Source organism: Gavia stellata, chromosome 2, assembly GCF_030936135.1.
Source record: "Gavia stellata isolate bGavSte3 chromosome 2, bGavSte3.hap2, whole genome shotgun sequence".
NCBI classification, from domain to species: Eukaryota; Metazoa; Chordata; class Aves; order Gaviiformes; family Gaviidae; genus Gavia; species Gavia stellata.
The window spans coordinates 26164819-26187569 of record NC_082595.1 but is presented as its reverse complement, the minus strand read 5'-3'; the positions used below and the strand labels follow the sequence as shown (position 1 = coordinate 26187569).

Genomic DNA, 22751 nt, shown 5'->3' with positions numbered 1-22751 from the left:
AACTGCTTGAATCTTTACATAAATCAATGGCAATTTATCTGACATAAAGACTGCAGAACAAAACTAAAACCCCTGCATCTCAGAGTAAGTATATTTAAACATATCAGGTGAGACCATTTCATATGAAAATCAACATTGGCGAAAAAAAAGCAGCTTCATTTTTATTTTACATCTCTATTCAGGTGACATACATACAGACATTTGGAGTGGGGTTTTTTTGGGTTGAAAAAAGCTCACCTCAGAAATATTTGTGCAAGTGTACATTTGCAAAGGCTTATGTCAAAAGTGTTAGCATAGCCATCCAGAAATTACTTGTGTGTCTTCTCTGCAGACAGTAAACACTAAAAAAAAAAAGGCAAGCTGAACACAGCATTATTTGTGTCCAGTCATACACAGTGAATTGCAAATAAATGAAAAATTTAAACCAATAAAAACTACCAAAGAACTTGTCAGCTGCATTGGGACTTCAATAAAATTAACTCACAATTAGAATACCTCCAGCTTTTGGAAAGCAAGAGTGGCCCCTATTCAAAATCAAATCCCTGCACCAACATTCTTGTACATTTTTAGAGCCCACTATTCCAAAAAGTCAACCACAAAAGTTGCTTTTTCTGTTCTTGCCTTGCTACATTTGGCCAGTTTGTATGCAGACATTCACGATGGATCTTTATTTCAGCCAGAGCCTTCAGGTGAAATCACTGAGTATATCAAAGTGAGTATACTGAAAGAACAGACAAAACCAAACAGCAAGAAAAAATAAACAAAAACACTGCCACAAAAACAAAAACCCCCCACCTCTCTATTTCTAATTACTAGCACAAAAATACTAAGCTATTACAGAATCCAGAACTCAAACTCGCTGCATGGAAAAGTCTGAAAAATAAATTTTGGCCCTATCATTTTGCAGGGCAGGTCTTTTCCTCTGATTTGGCTCTTTTCAAAGGCTTTCCAAGTTGAACAATCCTCATGTTTTCACCTCCAGAGCCCTTTCAGGAATCTTCCAACCTATAGTTTCCTCCAGGCTTCCCAGTTTCTCTCCTGCTCTACTTGTCCCACCTCCACCCTAAAAGCTTCTCCAGGCCTCATGGCTCAGCTGCTCTCAAAAAATTACTCATCTCCCCCTTCCTGCAAAGCACAGCAGCCAGGACAATATAAGACTACAGCCTTACAGCCTTCCTTTCTGCTACCAAGCCTTTTTTTTTTTTTTTAACCAAAAAGGGAAAAAACAACACAATGCATGGTAAATATGCAATAAATATAACTAAACAAACCTATCAGTTACAGTATCAATCTCAATGGTTAAAAGCATACACATATATATACATGTAATTAAAGTTAATTAAGTAGAGCTAGAACAAGATACTATAAATCCAATATAACTCACAGAAGAGAGGCCACTACCAGCAGTTTTGTTGTTTTCAAATTACATCATCATGATGTCCTAATTAGACATGCAATTATTATCTAGAATGGTATTTTGGGAAGGTGTTTCCACCATGGTGGTAATAATCAGGAGCTGGTTCCTCATCAAGCTATTCTACTCAGGTCAGAACTTCCACACTCAGAGCCTGAAGAAATTAGCCAGATATGCTATCAAAAATTAATGATGTCCAGAAATAAACTGAGAATGTTTGATGCCAAGCAGAATCACAAAGTGAATAAACAAAGCAACAAGTATTTGCAAAGGTTCCTATAAAAAAACATTCATCTTCTAAATACTGGAGAAACAAGCATGAAAAAAAAAAAAAAAAAAAATCACAAATAGCTGGTGGGGAGAGACTTTATCAAAAAAGAAATCATAGAAAGCAAGAGCTCAAATACAGTCAACAGATTAGTCCAAATAGGAAGGGATCTTACAGTCTTTCAAAAATACGCCCCCTTCCCCCCCCAATTTAAGCAATGTATTAAAAAAACAAAACAACACAAACGCAACATGCAGTGGTAACCTGAGAGCTAAAACATACACAAGTTTCAAAGACTTCATGTGTGTCATGTACTGTGGCCTGTAAATCAGAACGTATTAATATACAGTGGTGCTCCTGTAAGCAAGCATTTCTACAGCTGCTGCAAATTTCTCCCTAGATCACAGAAAATCCTATTTACTGCCTACACAAACCAACTTCAAAAGATGCACTCTCTCAGTTGCCTATGTCTGAAAAATAAAAATAAATGCACAATCTCTTGGAAAACAGATTCCATAATACTGAGAAACAGTTTTCTCATCCCTTTCAAGGCACAACGGTACAGTTGCTTGCATTTCTCTGCACTGAAAACATCTGAGCTCTCATTTAATTACAAGGAGAGGAGATTCTGAAAGAACACACTGTTGGTTGATGCAACAAAGTCACACTGGTGGCAAAATTTTTTGTCGTTCTTAGTGTAATCATTGCCTTTTATATTATTAGATCTATAGACTGCACTTGCAAGGCGGTTGCCCAACCCAAACTCAGAAACCTTCCATTTTCTTTGTAACTTCAGGGTTTTCGAAAGTGCATACTCAGGACTTAGGAGTTTAAATCACTTAAGAATTTCAGAAATTGTTACCCTACCAGTATAAAAATTATGTATAAACCTTGTAAGAGAACTGTATTTTTGCAAATCCTACATATATTTCACTCGACATATTTTCCCTGAGAGTTCCATACACAAGGTGCATCACAGAAGGTGACATGCAATAACAAAAGGGGGCTGTGGATTTGTCAGAGAAGTTCAGGGGGACAGGGCAGCAGGGTGGGGACAAGAGAATAAAGAAAAGTAATTTAAAAATCAAGCCTCATGAAAGAAGTGATGAGCTGAAATTAGAGAAAAAAAGGAAAAACCAAAGGCCTTGGTTTGGGTAGGTAAATCCAACCTTGGAGAAGTAAAAAGGGAAAGAGTTGTGCAATACAGTAGCTTTTAAAAATTGAATGCTTGGAACAGCCCCAGTGCAGATAGACTAGAGGAACAAAGTGCACAAACTGAAGAAAAAATATTTTTTAAAAATTGAAATTTCCAGCAGTCGAAGGTTTCAGCTGTCATATGGTTGCAGAAATAAATTGATTTAGGCTGATGTATATTAAAACCATATACCACACAGCCAGAGAACACAGGCTGGCACATTCCAGCTTTCCACAGCAGGAGTTTGATGCAACTGAGCCATGACAACAAAGCTCATAGAGAACAATATGCATAAAATGGGATAAAATAAAACAGAAAGGGTTAGGTGCTATCTGCCTGCCACACGCCCGACAGGGAATTGAAAGAAAAAGCTGCAGTGACAGCAGCTCACATTGACAAAGGAAATTGCTTTGTTCAAAAGGGTAACATTTTCCAAAGCACATAAGTGACTTTGTTTCATGCTAGACCCAAAGGAATTGTTGTTGTTATTCAAACAATAAATCATGCTCACTGTAAGGGCCTGAAACAGCATTTGGTGTATTGATGACCTTTTTACACTCACGTCATCCCAAATAAGCACCAATCAGTCTTCAGCATCACAGATTTGGTATAAGTCACATTCTACAAATAAATCACTCATAAATAGTTTCAAATTGCAAATAATTTCAAAATTGTTGGGCTTTCCATCATTGGTGTTCTTTTTTGTTTGCTTGTTTTAAGCCACTCATTTTCAAGTTGTGTTTCCTTAGAACCATCCCATCAGCTGCACCAACCAAGGTAGCTGTGTAATCTTTACTTATCTAACAGGCCTTACTCAAAAGATGCATCTTCTCAGGAACCTAAAAATCACAGATCCAATAGAGGCAGTATTGAATATACTTCATCCTATATTGTCTTAAGCAGCACTTACGCACAGGACTGTGTGCATGACTCCAAATGACTTTTTATCTAGCAAATAGCAAAAGTCAACTCTTCATGAAACATAGTGGTTTTCCATGAAAAGGTACATGGAGAAGCAGCACAGTTTAGCAAACACTTCAAATTGTGACTGAAGCCGTGTCTAATTGATGTGAAGGATAGGCTCACTATCCTACCAGAACATAGCATTATGAAACCTGTTGAAAACTTAGGGAAACTACTTTTCCATAAGGCATCAAAGACCACAAAGGTCAGTAGATAGCACACCTTCAATATTAGAGTTTCCAGGACTAAACGCACTGCTGCGGGCCATAAGACAATTCTTTAATAAGCTGGAAGAAGTTATTGGAAATACTGATTTAGGGGAAGAAAGGAAAAAATGTGATCGCTACCTCAGCTAACCCATTGGCTTGAAACCTTTGAACCACTTTATTCCAGAAGGTAACAGTGAATGGGCAGCACAGAGTTACAAATGCACATCATTTATAAAGACAGAAAATCCCCACCCATCATACTGCATAGGCACTTAGAGCTCTTCAGGTCCTAAAGCAAACTGACAAAGCTTTAGCCCTAACTTACTCCATTCTACTCATCTTCCCAACCTAATTCATGCTGGCTATTTTACCACTGCCCATGAAGATGCTAAACAGGACAGCTTCTGTCAGCAGCCACCAGAAAGCCACAGGAAAGATGCTGTTTCAGAATTTCTATACATTCTCTAATCACTTGGGTTTTTTCTTAGTGTTCCAGGAATACAATACTTTCTAGATGCTCATGAGTCCTCCCAAATAAACAACTATGGGGAAATAGCAGAACCTGACAAAAGTCTCTATCTTTATTGTAGCCACTAGTCACATCCATGCACATTCTTCTATTTGCTCACCTAATTCATTTTCCACAAGAGGGAACAGGTTTTTTTATTTGGTTTTTTTTTTTTTCCCAATTATTATTATTAAAGCAGGTGCACATTTCCACTCAAGTGAGCACAAAACATGAAAACAGATGATGCCTGCTATCATTAAACTGAGATCGTATTCCAGTTTAGGTTTGATTCGTTTTTTAGCATGACAAGACTTTTTTTTAACCTACACTTTCTAATGAGGAACAGAAGTATTCCAATTGGGAGCAAAGAAACAATTTCATAGGTAGCCTTGTTTTTCTGAGTTTTCTTTAGGTATTCATTCATTAGTCTTGGCAGATAACTGAAGTTTCAAATGCACTGTCTGACTTCTTTCCTTCTGTATTCTCCATTCTGAAACTCCTTAAGGTGGACTTAAATCAAAGGCAACTGGATCTATGTAATTTTTTGCATGCTTACATAGACCTTACAGTTTCTTACTTCCCATCTGTTATATTAGGCTGCCTTCTGTCCTTTTCATAGCCTGTCAAAGATTTTCCCCTGTGCTAACTGCAAAGTGCTCTCAAATAATAGATCCAGCAACTATCCTGATGATCCAGAGACTTAAATCTCAAGAAAAGGTGAGGACCCCGAGACAGATTTTTCCCCCAGCTGCTTAGCATGATATATTGAACTTGCTTTTTTGCCCCAAACCCATGACAGCTGAGCTGATCCATAGTCTTCTCTCAAGGAGCTCACATACAAATTAAATCTGTATTAGTGAAGTCAATGGAGACTTTACCATGACTTTGGAACAAGATCAAACAAAAGTGCCCAAACTGCATTGAGGAAGTAGGATTCAAATCACTGTCACCTTTAACACCATTCCTGTAAGCAGCGCGCGTCAGTTGAGGTAATGCCTGAAGTTTGTTCAGCACACATAACGCATATTCCCTTATCAAAAACCTCCTGCCTAGAAAGGATCAGTCATGGAACTTAATGGGCAGCAGCACAATTTCTGTAACACAAAAGCAAGACATGCCATGTTTACTGTGGCTGAAAATACTGAAAACATTAGTAACTTTTACTCATTCACGTGTTTCAAAACAAACACATATCTGCTCATTATGACAGCTTTTTACAGCATATACTAGCTTTTAGAGAATCAAGTTAGAGTATAACCCCAAGTAAATATGCCTTTATTGCAGTAACAACGGGATCATGAAAGTTAAACTGGTCACAATCACCATCTTAGCACTGCTCCACATTTGGTGCTGCTCCAAACAGTTTAAAATGCCTTGGGGAAATCCAGCCTATTTAGTGTATCAGAATAGCAGGAATTATCTGAATCACTATTTGTTTATTAATAGCAATTCTCAGATACATCAGTTTTTTTATTCCATTAAACATTTCATTACAACTGTAAATAGTGAAATACAAATAGCAAAAATTGGAATAGAATGACTAGTATTTATGAGCTGCAGCAACTATATAAATTATAAAACAAGCTGCTGATTACGCAGTCAGAAATAGAACTTACTAAGTTTTTTTAAATTCTTGGGTTTAATAAGAAAAATCAATAAAATGCACAACTGTATTCACCTACAAATACTGTACATAGAGAAGAGGGTTTACAGGTTGTGCAAAAGTAAAAGAAAACAGGTAAATTTGTCTTCAAAGAGCAAGCCAATGAAGTATCACTAAAAATACCACTCTGATATTTCTCTGTCCAGGGCTAGATATTATCTACATTGTCGAATTACACAATGCATTGATCAAAACAAAAGAAACCAAATCCCTATAAAAATACTCAAGCCCTATGTTCTATCTGGAAAGCCTTTATAAAAGTGAAAGAGTTCTGAAGAGCAAACCTTAAAAACAACCCACATCAGACTAAGTTTTGATGGATAAGCATCCAAAAAACCTAGGAATATGTTTGTGATCTAATAAAAATTAATTTCTGATCAAATTAATTCACTTCACTGGCACCAATGTGTCATTCATTCCCCCTCGTCCTCTTCCTGAACTTCTGAGGTTCTCCTAACTCCCCACACATATTTCTTCACTTTATCTGAGTGGCCCTTCTGCCCATAAGGCACAGTAGATAGCCAGACAATCACAAGAAGGCCGGTATATAAATCACTCTGAGGGAACAGTAGACTAACTTGCTTCCTTTATAACACTAAGTCCAGTGAATCTGAGAGTGCCTCAGTTCTCAATAAATGGCTCAACTGTATCCCCACCAGGTAAGATAACACCTAGGTATACATTCACGTCATTGTTCCCCCATTCTGGAAACCTGGTCATACAGGTCACGAGCAAGCAGCAGCACAGGTCCCCGATTTGGCTGATTAGGCAATACAGATCCCAGCATGATTAGATGATACAGATCCCAGCATGTACCTATTGCCTACTCTAGATATATCCTCAAATAATCTACTCTACCTCCCAAGAACTGCGAAGGACAGATTGCAAGCAACTTGATTGTCCACTCAGACTACACAATGTTACAGACACTAGAGGAGTGTCACTGCACTGGAAAATTAATGTTATACTTTTTCACTCTAACAGCTGTCATCTAGTAATGAAGATTCTAGTAATGCAAAAGTTAAAAAAAAATAATATCCAAATCTCACTGTAAGAAACCTCCTTTCAGATTCTGAAATATGACAGAGGGAATGTGCAGTTTAAAAGGATATATCACAGAATCACTAAGGTTGGAAAAGACCTGTAAGATCATCAAGTCCAACCATCAACTAACACCACCATGCCCACTAAACCATGTCCCACAATGGCACGTCCACACGTTTCTTGAACACCTCCAGGGACAGTGACTCCACCACCTCCCTGGGCAGCCTGTTCCAGTGTTTCACCACTCTCTCAGTAAAGAAATTTTTCCTAATATCCAGCCTAAACCTCCCCTGGTGCAACTTGAGGCCATTTCCTCTTGGTCTGTCGCTAGTCACTTGGGAGACGAGACCAACACCCACCTCTCCGCAACCCCCTTTCAGGTAATTGTAGAGAGCGATAAGGTCTCCCCTCAGCCTCCTCTTCTCCAGACTGAACAACCCCAGTTCCCTCAGCCGCTCCTCATAAGACTTGTGCTCCAGACCCCTCACCAGCTTCGTCACCCTTCTCTGGACATGCGCCAGCACCTCAATGTCCTTCTTGTAGTGAGGGGCCCAAAACACAGTATTTGAGGTGCAGTCTCACCAGCGCCAAGTACAGGGGCACCATCACTTCCCTACTCCTGCTGGCCACACTGTTTCTGATACAGGCCAGGATGGACCTTCCAAGACATTAGCAGGGCACCTTTTTTTTCCCCCCCTCTCAGTAATGAAACTACATAAAAGGCCTGGGAATCAGACCTTAAATAGTATTACAAAAAGAGCAAGGCAAGAGGTGGGCAACCATAAGTATGTCCCTCAGGAAAGGGCTCCATCAGGGATGAGAGACCTAAGGAGTCTACTGCCAGAACAGGACTGTCTTTTTTAGGAATGATTAAGAGCATGTAGTTTCCCATCTTGAATGACAATGGAGTGGGGTTTATTAATCATTGGCATGTGCTGGTCTGTTAAAGAGATTTTCACTGCAGTATTTTAGCATTCCTTGTTCTGGAATGGAATAAGGCCTAAGCTAAACATACATTCAGGCACAGAGACTACCTTCTTTGGGCATCCTCTACAGACAGCGAAGTGATTGCAATTTTGAGGAGATATTCATTAAGGATAATTTTCCTAGTGTCTTAAGTACTCCTGCTATCTTTAAAAGTGTTACCGTCAATGTTCTGCTACAAGACCAAACCACTGAAGACTGCAGAGTATTCATTTGTGTAACAGACACGAAGTTTAAGTTGCAAGTTTCTAAAGCTGCTATTTCAAAATCCTTAAACAAGGATGGTCAAAGCTGATAAAAAGAAGGGATGACAGTAGCAAAAAAGTAATTTGGATTTTCCTTAATGCTGGTAGTGTTAGTAAAGGCATAGCAGTGAAAACCACTTCTCCCATATCTTCACTGAAGTTAGCATCTGGAACAAACATAACCTAAGATTTAGGTCTTTTGTTCAGAAACCAGAAAAATTCATTTCTAAAAATTCTTGAATGGGCTGAATTAAATTTATACATGCATATATAAATCAATTTGAAATGCAACTTTGAAACTTCAAGTTGTTTTGTTTTCTTGTGCAACAACATGAAGCCAGACACTATAAATTAAGTCTGTTACAGTGACTATGCCTCTCAAATGTTTTAATTTTAGCTTTAGAGATTTGGACTTTCAAAGTGACTGATGTTGAAATCATCAGAACCGATGCGCTAGATCAATGTAATGTTGAAAGTTTTTCTCATATGTCAGAGAAAGGAAAGTAGCTTCTAAGACTAGTGTATGGGGTTTACATGGCTAGGTTTTGGTTGGGTGTGGGGGGGTGCTGCAGATATGGCCTCTGTGAGACCAGGGGCTGCCTCCATGTTGGACACAGCCAGTTCCAGCTGGGCCCATGACAGACCCACGACAGACCCGACCGCTTGCCAAAGCTGGGCCCATCAACAACGCTGGTGGTCCCTCTGTCAATAACGTGTTTAAGAAAGGGAAAAAAATCCCAGCACACAGCAACTGTGTGAGAAAAGCAAGAAAAATGTGAGATAAACAGCCCTGCAGACACCAAGGTCAGTGAAGGAGAAAGGGAAGGAGGTGTTCCAGGTGCCAGAGCAGAGATTCCTCTGCTGATCCTGAAGAACATGATGAAGTAGGTTGACCCCCTGCAGCCCATGGAGGACCACGCCAGAGCAGATATCCACACTGCAGCCCATGGAGGACCCTACACCAGAGCATGTGGATGTGCCCTAAAGGAAGCTGCAGCCCATGGAAAGCCCATGCAGGAGCAGGCTCTGGCAGCAGCTGTGGCCTGTGGAAAGGAGCCAATGCTGGAGCAGCTTCGCTGGCAGGAACCGCAGCCCATGGGAGACCCATGCTGGAGCAGTCCATTCCTGAAGGACTGTACCCCATGGAAAGGACCCATGCTGGAGCAGTTTTTGAAGAGCTGCAGCCTGTGGGAAGGACCCACATTGGAACAGCTGGCAAGGACTGTATCCCATGGGAGGGACCCCACACCACAGCAGGGGAACAGTGTGAGGAGGAAGGAGCAGCAGAAACAAATTTTTAATGAACTGACTGCAATCCCCATTCCCCAATACCTTGTGCCACTTGGGGGATTGGGGGGAAGGAGGTAGAAGAGGCAGGAACAAAGGACTGAAGTTGAGCCTGGAAAGATGTGGGGAGGGGAGAAAGTGTTTTTAGTCTTGTCCTTGTTTCTCACCATCCTACCCTATTTTTAATTGGCAATACATAAAATTAATTTTCCCCAAGTTGAGTCCATTTTGCCTGTGACAGTAGCTGGTGAGTGATCTCCCTGTCTTTATCTCAAGCTACAAGATGTTTTATCTCATTTTCTCCCCCTGTCCTGTTGAGGGGAGTGAGAGAGTGGCTTGGTGGGCTGCTGGCAGACAAGCAAGGTTAACCCACCAAAACTAGAAAGAGAAAAATGAACTATTAGGTATTATATTTTCACTGCTTTGCAATACAAAATTACTTTTATGCATGGTAACTACTGAAATAAGTTATTCTTTCCCCACCAAAAGTCAAGATTTCAAATTCCCCATACTATTTTTGAAAGAAACAGGTTTGTATTTTCTGCCCTAAAATGCTATTCAGTATTTTCCCAACACTGTTCAATGATTTTGGTTTCCTTTTTCCACTTCTCTGAACATTTACTTTCTCTAATTATGTTTGTCTACAAAACATTACTAGAGAAAGACACCTTCAAGGAAAGCAGCATTTCAACAGAATTCCTCCACACACAGCCTGTCAGCAGTGAAGCAAACTGCATGCTGCTACTCCTTAAGCAAGAACCTTAACGCATGTTAGCACCACCGTTATAGGCAGGCAAATGTCAGTCTTCTGTTGAGAAAAAGCCAGAGTCCCTCTACTTAATGGAGTTTGTTCCTTTGATTTTAATGATGAAATCTAAATATGGATATCTATCTCCAGGACCAGATAGGCATTTGGAATTATAATCTGCAACCATGCCATCAAAAGGTCCAAATGCTGGAAACCCACTCTTTAGAACCCTCCTTATTGTCGCCACTTACGTACCGTCACACATGCTGCAGTCCACTCTTCTTGGTATCTGACATTATTCCAGATAACAAATTATTTATACCTGCTTAGTGCAAAAGACTCTGTCAATTCATTTAACTCAAAAAAGCCATGTGTTTGCATTTACTGCAAGACGGGAGCCGCTTTGGGAATGTGGTTAATGATTTTTTTGATTCCTGCTTTAGATCCTTTTGTTACCCTCCCCTAAGTTAAAGTTGTTGGCTCTGTCCAGCAGCTGATTTGGCTTGATTGAGTTTCACTGCTGTTACTTGCTTTACATCAAGCTACATCCACCTTTTTTGTTTTGTTTACATGTTACAGGTTATAGCTATGCACATGGTGTCTTCTGACATGCTCAGGATGTCAAATTCTGAAGCCTATAAATCTGTCCTCTGACTTTTGACACTTGTGCTAATTCACATTCAGGAGCAGAAACTCAATTTTAAACTGTCCAACAATGTTTTTGTAAAGAATTTCCTGTATTGTAAGAAAAGAAAAAAACAAAAAGAAAAAAGAGAAAAAAGGCTGCCTAAGAAAACTACTAGTTTTTTAATAATAAAAAAGAACTGGCAGAATTGGATTTGGGATTTCAACTTCTGTATAAAGATGTTATGACAGGTGAATGAAAGTTATATTTTATTTCTGATTTGGTCATGAGGCTCTGAGAAGTATCACAGCCACGCTTGTCAGGCAGCGCTGTAAATTGTCTTAGGCCTAACATTTGCATGTTAGATATCTGCCTCTGTTGCCACGCGACACTACCCTCCCTCTACATCATAGTCTCTTTTCTCTCTGGATAGCAACGCTGCTGAAGGGATAGTGGTATGCTGATCAACAGCATAACATCAACTGGTCAAGTCAACTCTCATAACAGCAAAAGTACTTAGAATCTGAAAATCCCAACTGTTGCCTTTGCTACTGATCAGAACTTAAGTAAAAACAAAAGATGATGCAAGAATCATCAATAACGTCTCCTAATTATGATAATGCTAAAGGTAACAGACTGAGGATCTCCAGAAAATAAAACTGTTCCGATAACAGGTCTCCCAAAAAGTTACAGTCTTGAAGCAGTTTCTTAAGAGACCACTTTTAAAATGTTTTAACATAATTAATAATTAAATTTAAAAGTTATTAGAGAAAGACTACCACTACATCTTTGAGAAGGAATACCTGTGTTTGTCATAAAAAAGAATATATGCTTGAAGCATATCTGTTGTAGCTTAGAAAGAAATCTGTTCTGCTTTTAAGTTTTGATTATTTAAAATTAAGTTCTCTAGAATTCTTTGCTGATGTACTAGGAAAGCAGCTATACAGTACTTGTCATTACTGAAGGATACACAGACATGATGGAGAGCTGCTGTAAATTAAACCAGACATAGGTAACTCCCACCAGCTAAAGGCTATCAGGTTAGCTACTCTTTCTCCCCATCCCTGCCTCCTCTTTCTTTTTCTCTTAACCAATTCACATTTCATTAAAAAAGGCAATACCAGACAAAGACAAACAAACAAAAAAACACTACGCAAAAGAGACTTTAAGAATATTTCACACAACAGTTTTCACTCCAACACTCCCAGTACTAGGCAAACAACTTCACAAAAAGGCAATGAGGAACCAGCTGAAGGCAGGTATATAGAATCTGAACAATCTCAACTCTGCAGGAATTTCAGCCAAAGGTTTGCAACATCATTGTGGTCACATCTGCAATGTCAGAGTTCCTCACACCTCTAGTAATTTCCTCCGTTAAAAGTACGGCCCTTTGACCCGTTGTCTACAGCACACATGTACACTGAGCCCTCACTTCAGCAAAAACCCCTCATTGGCCTATCTTTAAACATGTTACAGCAGATCCATTTAATCTTAAGTACCACGTCTGAGTTCACAAAATAAAATAGTGGTGAGTTGTGTTCAGATCTTGTATGTGTTACTGCCACTTAGAAAAAGATAACACACATAAGCAATTAACCAATGAGGAGACACACTGTATTAAGAGCCATTTGAAGAACAATCAATTAGCAAGATGCCAGTAATATGTTCCAGATTTTGACTTCCTCTATGATCAGTCAACAATTAAGTATGGAACAATTTTAAAGAAACTGTACCATATTTGTGCATCTGAACTTGTTCTGTGCTTTTAGAAGAGATATGGCAACAGATGAATTTTGAACCTCTTTACCACAGTCTTCAAATTGAGAACTGTTTAAAAAAGAAAAAAAAAACCAACCCCAAACACAAAACCACCAAAAGACCCCCAAAAAATACAACACCAAAACCCACAACTTTGTTACAGTTTTGAAATCTAGAAACAAACTGTTTCTGTATTTGAGATTTTTTATATATATATATATAAACAATTTGTTAAAAGTTGTCTTCAGAAGATGTTTTTTAGTCCCTCAAACTATATATGGACTAATAAGAAGTGTCGCACATGAATAAGCCACGCTACTCACTTTAATGAAAGTCAATATAATATATCTACTGTGGTCTACAAGGATTTACTGGAAGTAGCATACAAAATATACCGACCCAATTTTATCCCTATTACAACCACACTGAAATCAATTTAGGCAATAATTTCAATGAAGCAAAAACCAACCCCCGCCACAAGGCCTAAAGAGTACATGTGAAACTTCAAAATCTGTTCATGACTTACACTCACTATATACCCTTCTTCTGCCTATATCTGTCATTATGTAGCATCAAATTTATGAAAAAAATCAGTGCCTACATAAATGCTCACTCCTCATATTTTGATTTTTTTTGTAGGTATCAAGTAACATGATTAGCTCAGAGGGAGCTGCAATGAAATGTTATTCATGTTCTCCATCCACCTCATGAAGTTTGTATGTCTTCAGTATCCAATATTGGCCAGCTATCATATATCATTGACTATACTGTTCAAAATGATGCATCTCAAATTAGTTTGTCTGTTGGAGTGGAAGAGTGGAGTGTAGGAAATAACTTATTTTGGCAAGAAAACACTCCAAACAGATTTAACTGAAAACAGAAAATAACAACCTTGCTCCAAAACTGTATAAGCAAAATGCAATCTAGAAATTAATACATATTTTGTTTACATTCATTAAGGGGAGCTATGCAATAGCCTGTCTATTACAACACTCACAAGTAATGCAGTTACCTTAAATCATAAAAACAAAGTATTTTCAAATATATAGTGTTGGCATATCTAATGTACTGCTGGGTATTCACAATAAATGTCAATGAAATAAATACTTCATGGCAAGCAAGAAATATCAATGTTCAATTTGTTTCTTTACATTGTTCAAATAGGCTCCGGGAATAAAACAACTGGATCAAATGTGAGGGAAAGCCCCAGAAGAACATACATTCATACCAAACTGATTACAGAAAAAGCTTTTCACACCAATGTTGCAGGGTTATTGAAGATTACTGTTATGACAAAATACTGACTTTGTCCAAAAAAACCACAAAAAACCCACACACAAAATAAAGGGTTTGCACTTGTAATCTTCAAACGAGTTAATGCCCGTTTTCCTTGTCCATGCTAATAGTGGTATGATTTAAAATACAGATATCTTAACATGCTAATATTCAGCTACCAGAACAGTAGTTAGCTATCAAACTGTTGACAGATTATTCTCCCCGCCAAGTTAACAATCATTCAATGACACATATCAACATGTAGGCACACGTAGCAAAAACCTGTTACAAAAGCCAGAGCTCAGATTTCTGTGCTTTCTATGTTTTAGCCATCAGCTGTACTGAGATAAGGCATTGACCTTTCTTCTTGATTCACAATGGGAGAATACTCTGCTTACAAGCTTACTACTGTGAAGCCTCATTGTTAGTGTGAAGAATCACAAAAACATGTGTAAGAAGGCAGATGGGATTCAATACCTTTCTCAAGATTTGAAATGTGATATTTCTAACAGTTCATCACTCCTTGTCATTTCCTCGGAAGTGTAAACAACTCAAGTTTAAGATTTCACTAACAGGGATAAAATACTCTGTAGATTGGGGGTGGGGGGGTGGTAATTAATACTCCATGAACTAGTTGATAGAGGAGCTTTTTTCAGGTTTCATCTTCAGAGGACTCTACTATGCCATCTAGGATTTTCATGTAATAAAGGCAATTTACCCTTGTAATGAGACCATTTCTATCCAAAGAGACTTCAGGTGGCTGTACCACAAGAAATATTTTTCTGTGCATCTTGAAGTCAGTGTGACTGTGATTGCAAATTACTCACTAATGTAAAGAATGGCAGACTGTTGCATTATGCAAACCCATCCACATTCTTTTGCATCCCTGTAAATGCAGCTATTTCCCTGTTTTGATTGTACTGTACACTGTAACAATGGGTTTCATCTAATAAGCTATTCAGAAAACTCTTACACAGTATGCAGGTCATGTCAACCCATTTCCTTGCTGCTAGAAGTAACATGAAAAATGCTTTCAAACATCATCTGAGACAGGAATACTTAGAAGCACCTTAAATTCTCATAAAATATTCACTAGAGCTATACACAGTATCAGTTCTATTGTGGTCCCAAACACACTTAGTTAAGTCATGTACTACTGCTGCAGGAATAGATGTCTTGAAGGAAATCTCCTCTACCCCACATAGATTGAGTATTTTCAAAGTCCCATGCATGAAGAAGAAGAAAAAGAAGCGGCTGGGGGGGGGGGGGGGGGGGAGGGAAATCACAGCTAGAATTAAAAAAAGCTATTTGCTTTTAGCAATTCTAGAACTACATTATAATCACCGTGAGATAAACGCTCTAACCTCCATCTGCACCATCCCAATCTTTCTCCTCCCACATCAGCGCTGAATTTGTGGGAATAGAAGAATGAATAAGCCAAGAACATTCAGAAATATTTCCAGTTAGGAATAGACTTGCATGTGGTTTGGGAACAGTCCTGACATCCTGTTTACCTCAGATTTGACCAGCCTTGGACCTCTAAGTAGCTCCTTTCTCTACCATTTGGGAAATGCCATGCCCAGTTACTGAAGCAACACTTTTCTTCTGGAGTCCAAGCTGGTAGAGAGGTAGCCTAACAGTACCTAGACAGAGGTCTAGAAAGAAAAAAAGGGGGGAAATAGAAGCTGGCTTACGTGCTCCAGTTTGTCTTTCCTCCTTAGCCAGACACTGGCACTGTAGTCCTGCTGCTTGACAGTGCTGTAGAAGTTCGCACCTACTCTGGTGAGGCTTGGGGAAGGCTCCCTGGGTCTGCTCTTCAGCCTCATCTGCTCGAAGCCCTCATGGGGGGATGAGGAGAGCCAGTCATGCCTGACTTCCATCTTGACATGACAAGGCAAAGTCCAAGGAAAAAATCAGAAGAAATCAAGAAATTAAAAGGCACTGGACGAAGAGGGTCCAAAAAAGAACAGGATGAGGGAAGAAGGAGGATAAGGAAAGCAAAAACACCCCAAAAACTAGAAAATGGAAAGAGAAGGGGGAGAAAAGGAGAAATAACAAGGTAGGAGGAGTGGAGGGAGAAGGAAAGGCTGCAGGTACGAGAGAGGAGCGGACTGAGAGAGACGAAAGGGCACTCAGGAAAGAAGGCGCTCCAAGATGCCGCTGCTTGTTGCCCTCGCCGCCAGCAAGCTGCAGTCCAGGACCGGCGCAGCGGGAAGCGGCTGCTTGCGGCTCTGCCCGGGACGGACGCGAGTGGAGGCGCGGCCCCACGCAGACAGAGGCCGGGCGGGGCTGCTGCCTCCAGCCCGCCTGCAGGTTGGCGCAGTGGAGGGGCCGCCGCCCGCCCGGGGATGAAGCCGGCTCCTCCCTCGCCTCCCCCTCCTCGGCAGCCACCTTCGGGGAAGCAGAAAGCAGCACGGAAGAGCCCCGCTTGCGCCTCTAGGAAAGCGGCTGCCGCCTCCTCCTCCCTCCCCGCCTCCTGGGGGGCAGGAGGCTGCCCGTGGGGAAGTTCATCCGTCCCCTCTCCCCCCGTCCCGGCGGACACCGACCCGCTCCCCCGGGCCCCGCCGCGGGGTTCGGCGGCCGCTTGCCACTCCCTCTCCTGGAAGCCTTTGTCCGACCTCACCAGCCCAGGGGCTCCCGGGGCGCCGCCTCCCTGCCCTGCCCAGGGTGGGATGCGCCCCTCGCCGCCGCCCGGGCCCCGCCGCGGTGAGCGGGAGGTGCGGGGCTGCGGGCGTTGGGGCGACCGCGCCGGCCTCTCTCCGCAGCACCTCTTCGTCCCCGTGTCGCCTCCCTCCCTGGGCAGGGGCTCGCGGTGCTCTGAAGCGTAACCTGACCGAGCTGCCGGTCCGTTCCCCGGGGCAGCCAGAAGCGCAGCTCGCCTGGCCAGGAGGCGAAGGCGAAAGCCTCGGCCCGGCGCGCCGGAGCCGGGCGTAGGGCGGGCGGGAGCCCCCGGCCCGGCTCCGGGCCCAGGTCCTGCCGGGAAGCCCTCACCCCCCGCAGCGGCTCAGCTAGTGCCAGACCTCAGAAATCAAATCGCTTCTATGGTCCCAGCTGGACAATATCGCCGGAGTGCCCACACCCCTAGATACCTGACACCCTAGTATTTGTCTCATAAAATAAAAGACGTTTTGTGGTGGTTTCTATAGTCCACTGCCACCTCGCTTAGTAGAAGTTGGTATGTGTCGCTATTTAGCTCAAACCTGTTTCAGCAGAAAAAAGGACTTTCCCTTTTCACTATGAAAAGCCAGCTCGCTAGTTGCCCACACACTCTGCAAAGCTATATTAGGCACAGACAAGAAAACTTTCTCACATAGCATCAAGAAATAATTATTGGAGCTCAGAGCAGTATTGCAGTTTCTGGTGAATATTTACTGCAGACAATTTGTAGTTTGCCAGAGAACTAAGCTGATGTAGTTATTCAGACAAAGTGATATTGAACTAAAAGTCTATACTTGAATCCAGTTAACTGAAAATAGCCTTTGAATGATAAAACAGTTCAGTCAGACTAGTTGGTGAGAACATTGTAGGAGAGCTCTCTGCTAACCACTTGATCTGGAGTGAACTCTACTTCCGTCTGATCAAAAGGTAGGTTTAAAGTATGCTTATGATTGGGCTCAAGGTGTATTACTGCAAATTATCATTCAGAAAACAGACAGATAATGAATTTTTTCCCTTCAGAGTTCTAAGGATAAAGGCAAAACTGACATCACGCCTCATAACTGAGGATTATTATTAATAGGTAATACTAGCATATTCATGAAATTATGGAAAATAAACTGAACAGTAGTAGAGGTTTGCTAGGAACATAAAGTGCAACATTTTCCTCTAAAACTAAAAAGGCAATTTCATAATACTTACCTAAATACTAGCAAAAAAAAGTGTATCAAAATAACAACAACCAGAACCATCAACGTTATATGCAAATAATTTTTACGCACCAGTATAAAGGACTTGCAGCTTTCTTTCTAATAACTTTCTCTCTTATTTCTTCAGTTACTAGAGTAAATCCAGGCATTTCCAAGATTGTCAATATATTCTCATAACACCTGGAGCAAAAATTAGGACCATGTGACTCTACTGCATGCAGGACACACCTGAAGGCACTGAGATTTAATGTATGGCATATCACAGCTGCAGTAGTTTTAAGCTCACATAGAATAACCTGATTAAAAGCCTGCTGAACTGAACTTTAGCTGCAGATGCCCATTTATGAATTGCATATGCTCATTAATGTACCTATTGCCAAAGGACTGGAATACATGTAAATATTCAGTCAAAAAAGAAAAAGCCTCTGAGCTTCTTCAAATACACTGTCAGGCTGATGTTCTTAGAAAAACGTTTGCATGTGCTGCACATAAGGACAACCTGCTTTATGCTGCTTTTGCATAGTTTCATATGGTTTCTTTATCAGTATATAAAGCATTTCAACCTTTTCCTTATTCCTCTGGCTTTCTTGTTTATGCTGCTTGCAAATATTTTTAAAAAAAGTTTTTAGTAGCACTCTGCAGTTGCTATCTGCTTTCCTTCCCATCCCTTAACACTATGACAGAGCAGAATCAGTATGCCACTGTATTTCAGTACAATACATTGTCCCATTCCTCCATATATATTGTCTTTGGATTTTTTTTAAACGTAAACTTAAATTTTTTGTTGGGTTAGTTTATCTTATCTTCCCTAGCTATACTACCAGCAGCCTTCTCAACTGCCAGATGAACTTCTTTCTGCCTATCCAGAACAGTCACAAAATGGAGTGCTGAAGTTGCTTTTCACCCCTAGGCAATAAAATGCATTTGCTCATCTTTCCAAACACCTTCTTGTTTGGCATCTAGGTGTGCTGCATGTGCCTTTCTACTACTACTGCTGCCAACATTAATATTACCCCAGTCCTATTCTCATTAGGAATGAGAGATAAAAGGAAAAAAAGAAGCCCAGAACAAGTCTATTAAAATCATATGAACAAGCTATGCGCACAAAGCCTTCATTGTTTCCTAACCCCAAGCAGAAAAGAAGATTTTGAGGGGGAAAATGTAGTCTAATGACTATAAATTTTTGTGTTTTCATAAAAACATTACTCAGGCAAAGTAACAAGCTAAGAATACAACGTCAGTCCCTAGCGAATACATGGCCATTAATCTAATTTGGAAGGAGTTAAAGAGCTGTTTCCCAGATTTTCTCCTCCAATTAATTTTCAGATTGGACCTCTGCAAAAAAACAAGTTTGTTCAAACCACAAGCATAGAAACGAGCTTAATTCAGAGTTAATTCAACTCATTAAAATTCAATCAGTTTTGTAGTAGGTCAGCAATTCTGATTGGCTATATGAGCTAGATTAAACTGCTATCTTTCTCTTTCATGCAATTTTCAGAATTACCCAAACACCTGCTCCTGTCAAGACCCTTTGCTTCCATAGCCAGACGACTACAGCAGCAAGGATGACTGAAATTGCAAAACATCATACTTACATCATTAGCAATAGATGCAAGTCATGCATATCATAACATGATTTTACTTTACTGTGGTTCATGCTACAGTTCTCTCTAATTCACTGCCCATCTTAACACCAAGACTCAGAGAAACCCCTTCCAGGCAATCTACAGAACTTTCCATTTTCTATACCAACAGGATGAATGCTGTAGGGGGCAGAGTTAACGCAGGCCACTGCAATGAAAATAATCAGGATGTAACTGGAAACATGGAGGTAGGGCTAAAATATATTATTTTTTTAAAAAAGCTTCTTTTCCTTCCAACAGTCTTGTCCAGACAAATCTTAAAGGAGTTGCTCCCTGTGCTTCAGCTTTCTAAACATTTTTTTTTTTTTTATTAAGGGGTTCTAGCAATACAGCACATATACGCAAGCATTAGACCTTTTATCAACAAATATCATATACCTAGAAGTATAAAAACTCCTATATAGCAAAGTTTTATTATGGCTGGATAGATAATATACATGCCTGCATGCACCTGTAATAAATTCAATGCCCCCTTACAAGGTACTAATTTGTGCTGCAGAGCTGGACTGTACACAAGCCCTGGCCCACTTTTTAGAATTTACTACACCTGACCAAAACAGCAGGCAGCAATTGCCTGCAGGCTTCAGCTGGTGTCCAGTCAGAGGGCTGTGACTGACACCAGCTGCAATAGCAGTACTGTGCCTGACAGCCAGGCAGGAAGGTAACTGTCACCTTCTTAACCAGCTCAGCTGAACTTGCTTTCTCATCTAGGAATTGCCAACAAGACTCAGACGGCGAGATCTTTGTAACCTCCCAATAACACTGGCATGTCCCAGATTAAATTACTAGTCTTTCAAACAATTTTGGAATTACCAAACCACCAGCTCCTGGCTGGCCACCCAAATTCTAGCGGCCCACAAAGAAAAAAAAACATTGCAGAGGTCTGTTTCCTCTATGCTGACAGGCATGCCATGCATGTCTCCCAGCCTATCTGCTCCTGCCTCCTGGAAGCAGCTCCCAATCACTGAAACATGGGTTTGCCATAGGGAAGGACAAGAGAGGAAAAAAAAAAAGAGCTTTTTCCTTATAGTGTGATCTCCTACAGTGCCATGCACAAGGTCAGAATAGTACAACTCACTGGATGAGAAGTAGGAAAACAGTAAGAAAAAAAGCTAGAGTGCTATATGGAGAGTAGTAAATAATTTCTGCATTGTTGCTTTCCCAAATCCTATGCAGCATAACATGCAACATTTGTACAGAATATCTATATCTTCAGTTTATGGACAGGAATTGAGGTCACAAGTATGTAATAGTAAGGTCGAAGCTAAGGTTACAGTGAATGTTTGGTGTTGGAGGTTCTTCGGATTTCAGGTTATGAACATATCAGACACCTACCTCAGTAAAAACATGGAAACATTATCCAATACTGATAATGTCCCCTACTTTAGCCTTCCCATGTCTTTCTGGATTCAGCTATTAACCAAACTCTTCTGTGTGTCTTGCCTCAAATTGTAACCCTGAACTCTTTCTTCTTGGCGTAATCACTGATTTAAACCCCCACACACACACACAAAACAACCACCTGTTAGGAACATAATTACTTTTGAGACATCTCCCCTCTGTGAGATATGGTAGAAATCAACCATAAGTTTTAGAACGTATCAGTCTGGGACTGACAGACAAATAGTATTATTATATAAGCTTTGTTTCCTTTAGAAACCAAATAAAAATTTCCAATTAACCTATAACTCTAGGGATAGAATTTTTCATCTATGGCATCCTTTCCACTTCCATATAATCTAAGAGGGCATTAAACTCACCCTTTGCGTTCATCATGTGCTGAATGCATACCAGTGTGGACTGGGATGCTCTCACTTTCACCAGGGGTTGTGACAGAATAGAGTATGTGGTATGTTTCATCTCAAAGCCACCTCTGCCTTGTCTCTTTATCCTCTCTTTCATCCCTCCCTCCACACCCATCCACACATTGCCGAAGAACATTTTCAGTTCTGGGCCTCAATAATCTTGTCCAGACAAGTTTTCATCCTACATCTTAAAATAATATTCATTAGTGGCACATATCAATGGGGCCAAATTCTGTCCTCCATTACACCTCTATGTCCCCAGTGGAGTCACGAGACAAAAATAATTGTATAATGAAGGTGCAACCCCGGGGCAAAACTTGGCCTACATTTCTTTAAAATAAATCTGCAGCAAGTAGTGCCTGTCCACCTCGCCTGGGAATGAGACCCTTTACATTTGTGTGAAAGGCACTGGCTTTTTTTTTGTTTACTGGGTAGGTTCACATCTATCTCAACTTGGGTTTTTCATGCTGAGTGTATCTGGTTGGTGCAGCTAAGTGCAATAGGCAGACTGCTGACAAGATCTAAGCTCAAGGAGTGCTCTTGCTCTGAAGTGAGTAGTTAAAATTGTTCCAGAGGAGTGGTAGTCAGCAGAGTTAAAATACTGTAAGGGACAACGTTTTTTCCAATGAACTGGAACTGAAAGCACAGCTGGTGAGGGATCTGTACTAGCAGAAGGAGGGCTCTCCAGGGACAGAGGAATGCTCTTTCACTTTTATTTTTAACACATACATAAATTATGGTTGATAACAAGGGATATATTCCCTACATCTGCACAATATGAAGTGTAGGGAGGGAGGAGAGAGAAAAAATTGAAGAACCTTTCATGAATGTTACTACATAAACAACAAAGAATGTAAAGAAAAGAAAATCCAATTAGAGGGTGGGGGAAGAAAAACAAAGAGAAGAAAATGTTTGGGAATGCTTTTTTGTGGCTAGGTTGGTAGGGCCGTATAGGCAAAGAACAGACTCTAAGATTAGCACTCTGAAAATTCCCCCAAGTATATTCTCACAATGCATTAATATAGGACAAAGAAAGAAATATATTCCAAAAAGGATAAAACAGCACGGAGACTTTTTTTTTCTTTTTAAAATAACGAAGTACCTCTGTAGTGTACATTTGCACTTACTCAGGAAGATTTTCAGTAAAAAAGTATTAGATCAGTAAGTGTCCAAAGAGCTCTCTTACATGTAAGACTTTTTTTTTCCTATAAATTCTTGTTTCTACCATACAAAAGAGTATACTTTAAAATA

General features: G+C 40.4%; 1 protein-coding gene across 1 annotated transcript in view; it reads right to left on the bottom strand.

The window, feature by feature from the left end:
- Window positions 1-16066, bottom strand: part of PLD5 (phospholipase D family member 5) — a 189086-nt gene extending 173020 nt beyond the window's left edge. Inside the window, 1 exon segment of the mRNA XM_059835612.1 lies at window positions 15881-16066. Within this exon segment, the coding sequence (XP_059691595.1) occupies window positions 15881-16066 (186 nt within the window).
- Between the last annotated feature and the right edge of the window lie 6685 nt (window positions 16067-22751).